The sequence below is a fragment of the Corvus cornix genome, chromosome 20 (assembly GCF_000738735.6).
Source record: "Corvus cornix cornix isolate S_Up_H32 chromosome 20, ASM73873v5, whole genome shotgun sequence".
NCBI classification, from domain to species: domain Eukaryota; kingdom Metazoa; phylum Chordata; class Aves; order Passeriformes; family Corvidae; genus Corvus; species Corvus cornix.
The window spans coordinates 10967402-10981037 of NC_046349.1; the positions used below are offsets into that span (position 1 = coordinate 10967402).

The 13636-nt window shown below is 43.3% G+C and overlaps 1 protein-coding gene across 1 annotated transcript; it reads right to left on the bottom strand.

Annotated features, from left to right (window-relative positions):
• Positions 1–244: 244 nt before the first annotated feature.
• CDH26 (cadherin 26) lies at positions 245–12505 on the bottom strand. Its single transcript, XM_039563184.1, has 15 exons — positions 9965–12505; positions 9759–9881; positions 9155–9316; positions 8042–8189; positions 7241–7407; positions 6947–7075; positions 5673–5858; positions 5119–5387; positions 4811–4953; positions 4342–4575; positions 3593–3820; positions 2884–3008; positions 2390–2464; positions 2035–2118; positions 245–1480 (listed from the first exon to the last, which is right to left on the bottom strand). The coding sequence occupies exons 2-15, from the start codon at positions 9876–9878 to the stop codon at positions 1289–1291; spliced, it is 2262 nt and encodes a 753-aa protein (XP_039419118.1). The 5' UTR covers positions 9879–9881; positions 9965–12505; the 3' UTR covers positions 245–1288.
• Positions 12506–13636: the final 1131 nt, after the last annotated feature.

A 13636-nucleotide genomic window follows, 5' to 3' on the forward strand; every position in this document is an offset into this window, starting at 1 on the left:
CCTTGAAGACTTCCATCTGGAGTTATAAATTAAAGACAGTTTATTACAGGAGTGATTTATTGTGTAAACAGATATTGCTGCTGGCATTTAGGAACACGTAGCTGCCTGCCACTCAGCCAAATTCTTTTATCACACTTGACTGAAGTTCCCAGCCTTGAATTATTAGTTAATAATATTGGAGCAAAAGCATAATTTATTGTTTAAGTAAACTTTGAAACACAAAAACAGTGGCTTAGCTCCCAGACTTAGTGCTTTCCGTAGGCAAAACATTTTTCTTTCAGCACAGGATTTTAATAGAGCAGGAGGAAGATTTGTAACTAATTGTAACACTTCCTGCGTGTATAACCTACCTGATGGCAGAACACAATCTCCTGAGCTGCGCTTCCCTCAAGACCCACAGCCTTCATGCCATAACTGAGCATAGGTCAGTCACACACAGGCAGACATGTCCAAACCTCCAAATGTAAAAGTAACATCCGTGCTTTCCTAATAGGGAAATTTGATACTGTCCCTTCTTTATCATTTCATCTGTTTCATCAACAGTGCTTGAGGGAACCCACGAATTTCCCCCTCAGAGGCACTTGTGGCTAATTTAGAGCAGGTAGTTACTTCACTGAAAGGAATAACCTTGTCTGACAACAATTTCTCAGCATTTAGGGTATTTACAGCAGTGTTGTGATACCAACAGCCAGCAGATGCCAGCACAGCACACAAGCACCAAAAGTGCCTCTTTCATGCTTAAAGGAAGGATGGTGCATGCCTGTCCCAAGTGTGTGGACCCAGAGGAGAAGTGAACTTTCTCTTCGATGTTTCAGTGTCATATATAAAGGATATAAAGTTAATGTTGGATTTAAAGAGACCACTTACTGGAGAAAGGACCATACACTGGTCTAGCAGGTAACTGAATTGTCTCTTCAAAGCTGACTTATTTCCCTATGGAACTCTGCCTGGAATTTCAGGCCTAGTAGATCTGGGTTTTTTTTTCCTTTGCATAATGAATTGAGGATTCTTAATATCAGATCTTTTATTTGTGTCAGTGTGCACAAATATGCCACAATCCCTCCATCACCTCTGCACAGTAGAGTGGACCTTCCAGACATGCCAGGTCCTTGGCTGCCCACATGCAAACAGGTCAGGCAGGAAGAATGAAAGGCCAGGTACTCATGGTGCAAACACTGCAACGCTTCCAAGTACAGATAGTCCTTTTTTTCTGAAACTGTCAGTGCTCCTGCCAGAAGCCTTTGCAACACCACAGTCACAGCTTTCTGACATTATTGAATGATGGAGATCACTTCTGACAGATTTCTTCCAAAGCAGAAAACATTGGTCCCAGAGTGTTCAAAAAATCAGCAGGCAAGTCCTCACTGCCAATGGAGATGGAGCAGGGGGAGTTATTGGGTTCTAGTTCCCCTTCCTCAGTGAATCTGCAAGGTTCACAGAGGTCCCCGTAATCTTCCAGCGTGCTTTGGTAATACACTTTCTAGAGAAGGCAAGAAACAAGGCAAGTCAGCACAAAAGCTCCTTCTGCCCTTTTGAAAATTAAAGGAAATTTTGGCATGCAAATTAGGCAGGAATTTACAGGGAAGGATATGAGTCTTTGTCTGACAAGGAAGAGTTCTACAGAAACTTCCAGCTGCACAAGCTCCAGAGCCTGAACTTTCCCCAGGGTACAAATGAGGCACAAAAGGGAGTTTGTTCTCTCCTGGACCAGAGTTGGCAAGTGACCCTGGCTGGTAGGGCCTGCAGTCTGGCCAAGGAGGCCAAAGGACAGGACTGTAAACATGCAGAGATCAGATAGGGCATGGCCAGAGGAATTAGAATTTCCCTGACAGCACAGAAGTGTAAGAGCAGGTGACAAGACTTTAACCCTGCTTAGGCACAGAAAGCATTTTAGCCCCACTTCTCTCACCTGAAGGGCAATTCAGTCTAGGAAAAAAGGTATTTTCAACAAAGTCTTGAATGTTTTCCCATAAAATATATCCCTTGCTTTCAATTGCAGTGCTTCTGAGATGAGGAGTTGCACTCATTTCTTACCTGAGCCAGTGTTTTGTCCACTGTCTCCATGAAGCAATCCAGGTGTCTTTCTTGGGATGACCCATAACCAGTGAAATGGCCATTCTGGAAGACAAGCACAGCATCTCAGGTTTGACCAGCATAAAGTCACCTTCTGACATTTCTTTCACTCACAAATAGCTCCAACTATCTTTCTCTCTGATACATCCATTTCTTTTATTCTGCCTTCTCCAGTTACTCCAACAAGTGATAGTTATTTTCTAATTGAATGATATTGCATTATTCTTCCCACTACTATTAATACCAGACCTAATTCTTGGGCTACCACTTCCCTTGGTATAGAAAAGTACATTTTCATCAAGAACCAGGCAGTTACCTCAGCAATCACTTCTTTTCCAGCTTCCACAGACACAGGTGGTAGAGTAGCACCATGTGTAATAGCCAGCCCAGCCTGCACACAGGGAGAGGGATGGTGTTAATAAGGAACTGAACCAAGTGTGAAGGATCACACCTCTGCAGATTATTCCATTTTCCATTTTCATTTGCTTCCTTGTTGCACACACCAGGATGTGTGTGTAGTAGAGTGACAAGAGGTGCTATGCTTCCTCACCTGTCGGATTCACCAGCAGGATGAGGCACCTGGGAAGGTCCTGCTGATACTGAAGAAGGGTAGGAGTGGTAACAGTCTGTCACCAGAGTGGCATTATCCAGCCCATGCAGAGCACAGCTCCCCAGACAGGCTTAGTGCCAAAAAAAGCTTTATTTTGCTCAATACCAAAACCAGAGGAAACATAACTAAAGAGATGATTAGTAGCACATTCAGCTACACTTCACTGGTGGGGTAGTGTCGATATATTCTGTTACACTCACCTCAGAAAAAGAGCTTCTGCTCTCTTCATTGTAGTTGATTAAAGTCTGTTCACCTTCCTGGGGTGGAGTAATGGCTTTGCTTTTAGTCCCTGACCTGTAACACTGGCAAAGCACAATGCTGGAGACTGTAGAGGAGAAAGGGAAAGGAGAAATTGGCACTGGGAATAGATGTGTTTGGCTCAATACAGTGGTGGGAGAGGTTCCCAGCCCAATTCCAAAGGAGCTCTCTTGGGAAACCCCAGCAGTGCAGCTGTACAGATGGAATTCTTGGTTGGAGTGGTGAGACTGAGCAGGCAGACAGGACAGATCATGCACAGGTAACCAGAGAAACAGTGCTCAGATAATGTATTGATTTTTCTTCAGATAAGGAATCAGCAGTTCTTCTCTCCAACATTAACCAACATGAGCTGGTACAGAGGAACCAGCTCCAGAACAAGGGTAACCCTATGGGAGAATTTCATTACTTTCAGATTGCCAGGACACAGTAAATGTCAAAAAAAGTCAAGTATTTGGTTGTATTCAATGCAAATAAAAATATTTGCTATGTTCTACTAGAGTTTAGCTTAATGACAATTTACATTTTCCAGTCATCATCTAGATGGAAAACAATCATGATTTTAATAGATTTGAGCTCATCAGCTGCAATTGCAGTGAGACCCAGTGGGCAGATGCCAGAGAACCTGCATGTCCAACTTAGGAGTTTACTTACCCAGTAGTAATAACAAAGCCATCAGTATTATCGCAATGGCACCGCTTCCAAGTCCCACTGCTGCTTGTAGAACTGGTGAATGTTTACATGTGTGTCCATCTGGGCAAAAGCAGAGCTTGATGTTTTGGTTCTGCCTTGTCGAAAATCCTTGCCTGTCCTGAATAATGATGGGCACCAAGTAGCTGCCTTGTGGGAGGCTTCTTAACATCAGAAGTTCAACTGACTGCCCTAAAAACACAAGTGAATCATTTCAAGACTCACAGAAAGAAGTCTAATATTCTACAGTCCCTTGTGTTGATAAAGGAAGCTCATTTGCACCCCAGTTTCAAATACTTTTTCCAGCCTTAATGCACCATAGCAAATAGGATTAAATTACATCCCACTTCATCACCTCTCTGAGCCTTCTGGACAGAGATCTGTCCCAGCCTGACTGCACACTGGCACAGCTCCCTGATAACCTCTGGAATTCCTTAGGCACTTAATCAAATGAAGAAGTGGTTCCTCAGCTGCATTATCCCCCTTTCTGCAGCCTGACCACATTGCTGCTGGTCCTGCCCTCCGCAGAGATGAGGAGCAATGTCACTTTTTACAAACTGCCATAACTTCATATTTTGAAGGCTGTTCTTTCCCATCATTTCAGTCTCACTGAGACTCATCAGTAACAAACCATAAAGGTAAGAGACAGTGAAATAACCAGAGGGCCCACAACTGACAATAAACTCAGGAAGAACACAAAAGGAAGAACTCACCAAAGTTCCTTCCTAATGTCCAGTTACGCTTCACATCTTCAGAGTCCTCAGCCAGCTCAAATGTAAATGGCCCCGAACGTGAATGGGCCAGAGCAGGCTTGGCTTCTATAACGAGAGGTGTCCCTTCTTGTTTGTCACACATGTCTAAAGAAGCAGCCACCAATGATGGCATATGATCATTAATGTCAGACAAGTAAAGCAGGATGGTTCCAGTGCCAGTCTGTGGTGGAACGCCTGGGTAGGAGCAAAAGAAACAGAAAAACACAACAGGGTATTGGCAAGTGCCAGTCCATTGGCAGGATCTACCTGGTTTATCCTACCAGTCACACATAGCACAAGGTATGAACATTAGGGTGTTTTATTATCCATTAACCACTTAGATCCTTAGTCTTGCTATCTTTTTATGTTCAACATGCACCTCATCTCACAGTCCAAACACTGCTTGAATATTCTCTGACTGGCTGCTTACCACGATCAGTAGCATGAACAATAATGGTGTACAGGCTGTTGTTCAAAAAAGGGGATTCTTGATCAAATTCTTTTGCCACAGTAAGAACACCAGAGTTCTCATCCACATTCAGCCAACCATCTGGGTCATGGGCTAGTTCATATCTGAAAAAGAAAGGGAAAAATTACAAATTATTATTTTAAATGGATTTTGGGTACCAAACTACACTTGCAAACCTCTTTACATTCCTAAGCTATTATATAATAGCTATATAATATATAAATATATATTCCTATTCTTATTCTGAGAGTTGGAACATCTCCACTTACTTTATCTTATTTGGCACATCATCTGGATATGTGGCAGGGTACTTTCTAAATACCCTCCCAGGCTTCATTGAATCTTCCTTTTGGACAATAAGGATAGGAGGATGAAACCTTGGGGCACGTTGTGACTGTAAGACCTTGATGTTCACAGCTGTGTTTGTGGTTTCCAGATTAGAGATCATCACAATGCCATTTTTACACCAGAAGAAAGGTTCTTCATTTGCTACAGAAATGACAAGTCTCATCTCAGAGTCACCTTCATAGCTGAGAGGCTGAAAACCCAAGACAAAAACAGTTAAATTAGCAGTTATGACCTTTGTTTTGGCAGTCACCTCTGTTACCTGGAGCACAGGTGAGATGAGTTTACCAAGTCAGCTGACTCTGATTTTCACAATAAGACAGGCCACTTGACACATTGTCATGCCCAGCTTATCTATTGCTGTTATCTCCTCACCTTGATAACACTCACTCAAGTCAGCTGACTCTGATTTTCACAATAAGACAGGCCACGTGACACATTGTCATGCCCAGCTTATCTATTGCTGTTATCTCCTCACCTTGATAACACTCAGAATGCCTTCATTTGTGGCTGGATCTGTCTTAATGGTGAACTGCTCCTTCTCATTGCCCTTTACTATTCTGTATTTTGCTCTCCACGCTGGAGTGTTGGGAGAATCTTTATCTTCCACTTGGAGCCGTAACACAGCCAGATGTTCTTCTCCTGCTGAAATCTGCAACTGGTACTGGGAAGTAAAAGGAAGGAAATAAGGATGATATCTATCTATCTTACGTAATTTCATCAAAATGGCTTAAGTTTTTGATGGTGCAATGTAGCCACCAGCTTGCCTAACTAGCATTCCATAGGCAGACTGAGAAATGGCAATTAAATCACCTAAGGAGTGATGAGATGGCAATAATATGTAATTTGTTTGCCTTTCTTTCTTAAAGTTAATTGGTCACTGGTTGAGAGCTGAAAATTCAGGCTCTTGCCTTCTAATATACAAACAGCATTGTCCTTGCATCACAACTTTTAAAAATGCAATAAAAGGTGATATTCAGAGAGAGGGAACAAATCACAGCTGTGAGAAGGGTCAGAATTTCACTAGATAGGAGCTAATGACAAAGCACAGGCTTCTTGTGTAAACCTGTTTTTGCAAGTGATCTAACATTATTCCCTCAGGTCTTCCAAACACCAGGTGGGAGACACTGGTGAAGGTGTTGGCTTTTGTAGGTAACCTTGTACACACTGTTGTAACCCTACTGTATCTCTTCCTGCCCTTCACAACCTCAAATATTTACACAGACCAGTACCTGGCATGACTCAGCACTCTGGATACATGTGCTGGGTTTGGCTGGGATAGTTTATTTAGGATTTTAAAATAGAGAGCAGATTGTAATCATAGAATGGTTTGGGTTGGAGGGGACCCTAAAGGCCACCTAGTTCCAACCCCTGCTGTGGGCAGGGACACCTCTCAGGAGACCAGGTGGTTTAAAGCCCTGCCCAACCTGGTCTTGAACACTTCCAGGGGTGGAGCAGCCACCACTGCTCTGGGCAGTCAGCACCTCAGCTTCCCAGATGTCAGAATAAGCTGATCTGTCAACTTCCTTATGTTTCCAGTGAGGCAAAAGCCTTCTCGTGCCATACAGAGAAAATTAACAACATTTAGCGCTTTAAGAGATTTTCATCTGACAGATGAATCTCATTTGCACATGTTTTGTCCTGGTTCTGCAGTTCTGGGGGTTTCTATTTCCACTGCTGTGTGCATTTAGCAGTTGGAAGGACTGAGCTGTATTTAGAAAGTCTCAGTGAAGTAATAATGTTTTCCCTTACATTATCGCTAGTAAATACAGGGAGGTGGTTGTTTGCATCTTCAACAGCAATAGTCACTGTTGCAGTAGATGACAGCTGGGGACTTCCATGGTCACTGGCTTTAATTAGAAGCTTGAAAGAGTTGGCAGTCTGAAAAGCAGAAACAAGGAAGTTCCTGAAACTTAGTTCAGAAGCAGTTCCCACATTTTGCCAGCCACAGCTGGATGTGAGACTGTCCTTCCCCTTGTAGCTGGTAACGGTGCAGTGAACACGTACCATATATTAAATGGTGAGAAGATGCTAAATATACATCACCTTATAATCCAGGCAGCCTGACAGAAATATTGATCCTGTGGTAGGATCAATGTTAAATGTGAGCCCATCTGGAGAGGGCATTTGCATTCCTATAGAATAGGACACCTGTGAGTTCGCAGTGCCGGCTTCGTCTTTGTCCAAGGCTGTGACTTGGATAACTGGCTCATCTAGGATGAAGAATTGAGATATTAATGGGAGTGTTTAGTCTCAGTGTGGAGTTTCTCAGGCCTGTCTGCAGGCTCTTAAACACACAACTCCTAAGAAAACCTGCAGCTTTTCCTGTGGTCATGGTTATCCCTGTACAGACTCTGGTCACTACTTCATTTGGGTGGCAAATGTTCCTGAAGAGCTGTTAGAGAACAAAATTACCGTGCTTCTGAAATTACTTCATCAAAAACACTTACTATTTTTTCATGTCAGCTCCTGAGGAGTTGACACCACGTGAGTATGCACCCAGACTAAGTCTTTGTATTTCTGAGCAGTGTCTGACCATCTCCTGTGATGCTGGGTGCTTGTGTAGCTTCCAAATCCACAGCTGAGATCAGCCTGCTACAGTCGTGGCTTGCAGTTAAGACAAGGTATCTTGGAATTTTTTCCAGAATGTCTCCAATGATATTCTAGTGTAAATTGAGGTTAATCGGGAAAGGGGTTGAAAGGTAGGAAACAGGAAATTGTCCCTAAACTCATGAGTGTTTAAGTAAAAAGTAGAGAGAGGAATAGATTTAGTAGGAAAGGGATAATAACTATGAAGGAATTAGGATAAGAACCGTCAGTAATAATTGTTGTTGGGGTGGCACTTACCTTCACTGTGGTTCTCTCTTATTGTAGTGCCGTATTCTTCCTTGGAAAACTCTGGTGCATTGTCATTAACATCTTTGACCTTTATCTTGAAAAATATAGGGCGGTCCAACAACTCACCAGATTTTCTGCTCTCAATATCAAAACGAATCTAAATGAGTAGCAACACAGACATCAGAATGAACTGAACAGCACAATTTAGATATCAGAATAGAACAGAAAACCTTCAGTTTTGAAGCTGCTTCCATCAAATTTGCTTAGCATTGGCTTTCAATCACATGGTTAAATCATTATTTCACCTTTCAAAGGTAGTAGATTCATAATGGTCATCCTGGGCCTCAAACAACATTTTTAAAAGTAAAACAATATTTTTACTGGAGCTGGATTATTTGAAATGGCTGCCTAAAAGGCAAGATGTCGTACAGAATACCACATGAAGAGCTATAATTTGGGTACAGTTAATCCACAGAGACACAAATAGATATCATTACAGAATAAACATAAGGAGACCACGACTGAATTATTTTTTTTTCAGGACGAAAACAAACCCACACTCACATATTTCATTCATAAACTTGTTACCACGTTTCTTTCATTGCACTTCCTTCTTGTGAACACTTACCTGCTTTTTAAGGAGAAACATATGCTTCCTCTTATGTAAAGTTCCAGTAATAGAGCTTTGCAGCTCCTCCAGGAACACCCACTTTTTTGTGACACATGACTATCTGCTTGCATTCTCCTGACTGGGGGGTTGTGTTTACAACTCAGTGTTCTGGCCACCAGAGCTGTAACACATTTTGAATTTCAGGACAGCTTTTTAAGTTTTCAGGTTATGATCAGGGGTCATACCAGAAAGGTCAAAAAGGAGTATGTAGATATTTGTGGAAGTTCAAAGAAGCCACAGAGATTTGTAATGAATAGTGATGTGGAATTTAATTGGTCTCTGCTGAGCCAATTGATTTAGCATTTATTCGTGTGTGCAAGGTAAGAAAAGCAGGTCATGAAAATACACATTTAACATTATTATAGGTGTGTCTCATTCCTGTGACGCATTTAGCCATGAGAGAACAATTAACCTTTGCAGACAGTTAGAAGTGTCCTGTGCAAGTGTGTTACCTGAAAAGCTGGGGTCCTCTCCCTGTCGATGGTGCGATGGACGTACACGTGTCCATTGGCATCATCTTCTATGGAAAACAATCCAACCTCTGGAGGCTCATCTACCCCAGGTCCACTGATTAAATACTTCAGTGATGTATTATATGATTTGTTATTGAACAGCTTTTGAAGAGAGAAGTAGGACAGTGCAACGTAAGCAGGGAAGATGGAAGACAAATAAAAATAATTTAGATCAATTCTCTTTCTGCCCCCCCTTCCCTTTGCAGATGGGGCCTTTCCTGATCTCAGCCAACCCCACAGCTCCCTGTCTGCAGCACCACTGCACAGTGTGCAGGGGGAGCCTCTTACCACTCCCTCTCCATAATCTTCTTTCCCCTGAGTGTCCTTGCAACTTCCCACAGGGAGGACCGGTAAATCCCTCCCACCTCACAGTTCTCCCTATCTCCATGGAAATTAGACAAGTTTGGACAAGTAAGTTTTATAAAGTTGCTGTTTAATGCACACTTCTTGCCTTCTGCTCCCTGAGGTATTTTAGTGTACAATTTGAGGTGATGAATGCCTCACTGAGCTTCAAGCAGAACTTTTCCTACAAGGTGGCTTGTACCTGTCCAGCATATTTGGGGAATGGTCCTTTGTCCTCCTCTTGAATAGCAATGGTAGTGATAATCCAGGTCCTTTTTGTTCGCTTCAGAGGTCGCAGACAGTCTGACTGATAAGAATCCATCCCCTGTTGGATAAAGAAGTGGGTTTAGTGTCACAGTTTGCACACTAGCTGTTGTTATCTGTTATTACATAATATTGACTACAAACCTGAATACTCTTTGTTCTGATGGCTTGTCTTAAACTGGAATCTTCAATTTCAGGAGAAAAACTGTCAGCAGCAGGAACCTTGTGAAAAAAAGGAAAGTGATTGTGACAAGTGTGAGTCACTAGAAAACCTTGATGTCTTGTCTGTGAGGAATTTGCTTTCACAGAAACATATTGATCCAGTTTTGACAGTATTGTATTGAATTGTATCTAACTCTTAAGTCCACAAATATTATCATAAATATCATCTATCTCATTCCAAATGAATGCCATGACAGTTTAAGGGCAATTCCTCTGGTCAGACGATGCCAGTCCCCATAAAAATGCTGTGTCCAAACAGATACCAGTCCATGGTATCATCTCTGTGGCTTTTCCCAAATCAAGTATCTCCAGGTTTTTTAAATATTCACTCCTGTCTCTCTGTGTCCAGTGCTCCTTTAGAAATTGTCTGGTATTGACAGGACATAAACTGACTTTTGCAAAAAAGAGTTAAGTCTGGGAGGTATTTCAGAGTCTCAGGGGCTCTGTGGTGTGACTTGAAGTGTTCCAAGCACAGCTGATTTACCAGAAGTAAATCTCTAACTCAGATGAGTAAAGTGAATCACTGAGAATGGTGGCTACACCCAAATTGGCACATTTTGCCTTTTTATAAATGCAAGCTTCCTTCCCTGCCTCAAACACTGCTTTTTACTGGAAATCTTTCACCTCCAAGGACTATGACAGTGCTCAAATTAAATCATTGCCATTAGCTCACAGGTCACTTGGACACCTTTCTCCTCCTTCCCAACACTGTCCTTGAAAATCTTGGGGTTTGTTACTCATCCTATCAAATGTTTGCAAAAGTGGAACAGATCTCTGCCTGCCCAGACTCAGGCAAAGGCCTTTACCCCGTGACTTTATTCTAAAGAAAGAAAACACTTGTAAAACTGTCAGTTTATAAACCTGCTGAGCAATGAATTGGGTTCACCAGTAATGCCTTAGAGCTGTAAAGCTGTTTATACCCAGGAAAAAGCTCTGTCATGTATAAACAGCAAACAAGGCTTCAACTCGGCACTTGCAAGTTGTCTATGTTGGATTTTCTCCAGGTTCAGCCTTGCTGGACCCCCTGAACAGGCTGTTTTCCCCTTTTCTATGTGTAGTCACTTTTAATGATTTTAGAAGCTTTAATGGGTATTTTCTGGCTTCCCCACCCCTCGTGTGTGCCAGCACGGCCATGGGGTAAAGCTGTCTCCATTCCAGCCATGGGCACTGCTAGAAAGGAACAACCCGGTACAGGACCATGAATCCCACAGAAACACGCATGGAAATGCCACTGAATTCCTGGGGGGGATGATGATTCACATGGCAGGGTCACCACCAGGCACCAGCATGCTCAGCCAGGTGTGAACACTCCGGTACCCCCAGCAGAATGAGCAGAGGGTCCCCATCCCTAGAAAGCCCTTCCCAGAGACCTGAGCCCAGGAGCTGGAACAGAGGAACCGCCTGTTTCGGAGGCACCGTGTGGGGACAAACAGACTCACAGAGGGGTTAAGGTGGAGGGGAGCACTGGAGATCACCTGGTCCAGCCTCCCTACTCCAGCAGGTCCCCTCAAGAACACTACTCAGGATTGTGTCCACATGGATTCTGAGTGTTTCCAGGGAAGGAGACTGCATCACCTCTCCATTCAGCCTGTTCCAGGGCCCAGCCACCTGCACAGTGAAGTTTTCCTCATGTTCAGGTGGAGTGTTCTGTTGCCATCTCCTGCCCATTGCCTCTCATCCTATTGCTCAGCACCCCAAGGAGATCCTGGCTCCATCTTCCTGCCATGCCTCCTGTGCAGCCAGACCCCCTGCCCACATCCCAGCCCACACCCACCTGCAGGAGCAGCAGGATGATGAGCAGCTCCAAGGGGCGCAGCAGGACCATGGGGGATCTGGGAAGACCCTGCCATGGGAGGTGAGAGCATCCAGGTGTAGCAGACGTGGGTCTGTGGAACATTGTGTGATGGCTCCCTGCAGCCCAGGGCTTTTCCACCAGCATTTCCACCTGCATCCAGCCCCGTGAGCAGCCCCAGAGGAGTGCAGGTATTTCCACCCCGTCAGACAAAGTGAAAAAACCGAACTGTTGTTTCTGTCAAACTGAACTGACTCCAAGCAAAGCTCAGTCCTCCCATGGTGTTGGGTTGCTTCAGTCAGTCTGCACCTGCCACCTCCACACACAATAAATGGACTATGGCTGCAATTTTATTGCCATTTTACAACTAACAGTAAACACGTGTCTTGATTCAACAGTTCCTTGGAAATGCCATTCCCTAATAACTTCACCGTTGTTTGCTAATAATAAACACACAACTTTACTTTCAACAGGAGCTGGGTTTATCTGGGTTTATGCCCAGGAGAGCTGCTTCTCTATGATTTCAGACTTTGAAACGAGAGCGAGCTCTGCAAAGCTTATTTGAAAGCTGATATAACAACCCCAGAGAGTCCTCTTCCACCCAAAAGCCATCACACAAGTGCGTTAGTTTGAAAACAAACCAGTGAGAGATCGCAAGCCAGAATTATAATTTAATAGGAAAATTAAAATAAATGCAATAGTACAAGAACGCTGACAGAGTCAGGATAAAACCTGACACTCTGTTAGTCAGGGTGGTGGTAGCAGTCCAAATGAAGTGGTCCCATTGAAGCAGTGATCCTGTAGAAAAGGGTCTGGTCTTCACCTAAAGGTCTAGTGGTAGAGCTCTTGTCGTCTGGGAGTCCCATAGATAAGGGCTGCTTATGCAGTTCCAAACCCCAGATTCTATCCCAGTGGGAATGCTTGGCTCCTCCCCCTGGGCAGAGCAGCTCACAGTGGGATGATGTCATTCTATGAGTCACATGGTGGGTCCTTGATTGCCCATTAAACAGAGACAGCACCTGGAGGGAGCTTATCAGGGATGAGTCATGGTAGGAGATAATGATCACTGCCCCACCCAGTTTAACAGCTTGTGAAGATGATCACAGAATACTGCTGTTGGTTACATCTTACATTGTAACCTAGGACAGCAAGGATGAACAAAAACATGGTTTACATAAAACTACATAAAGAAGCAGGAAATTAAAAATTAAGAAACAGAGTGCCAAAGAGCAGGGAGAAGGTTCTGGCTTCTTTCAAAACACCTCTTGCAGTATTTTCCATTCTCCTGATTTGCTTTTACTGGGCATAAGGTTTATTCTCTTTTAGAAGTGGAAAAGAATGAATTTTGACTTCTGGAAGTTGTGAAAGGAAGAATTATGGAAGAACTGATCTGTTCAGGTGAGAAGAAAAGCAATAGATCATGTCAAATAGGCCACGATGGTAACTGAGTGTGGGAAGGCAGGCAGGAGGGATCTTCTGAGACTCACAAACAACAGCAACAGGTTAAATAGCAGTGCAGGGCAGGAAGGCTTGGACATCAGGAAAACCTCAAATAGCAGAAGGTTCTGATTGTAAAATTCTTTTGTGATACCTCACAGAGGAGCTTTGTAAAGCTTACTATAAAGATTACAGAAATAGCAAATCAAAGGGATTTTTCAGCAACAAAAAATTCTGGGGTTTCCCCTTTCAATCTCCATTTATTTTCCTCTGGATTAGCCTCAGCTGAACACTTGAAAACAAGTTATACCCATTCTGTACTCCGGGAGAAATCCAGTCCGGGTTTTCCCTGAATCCATTCCGTA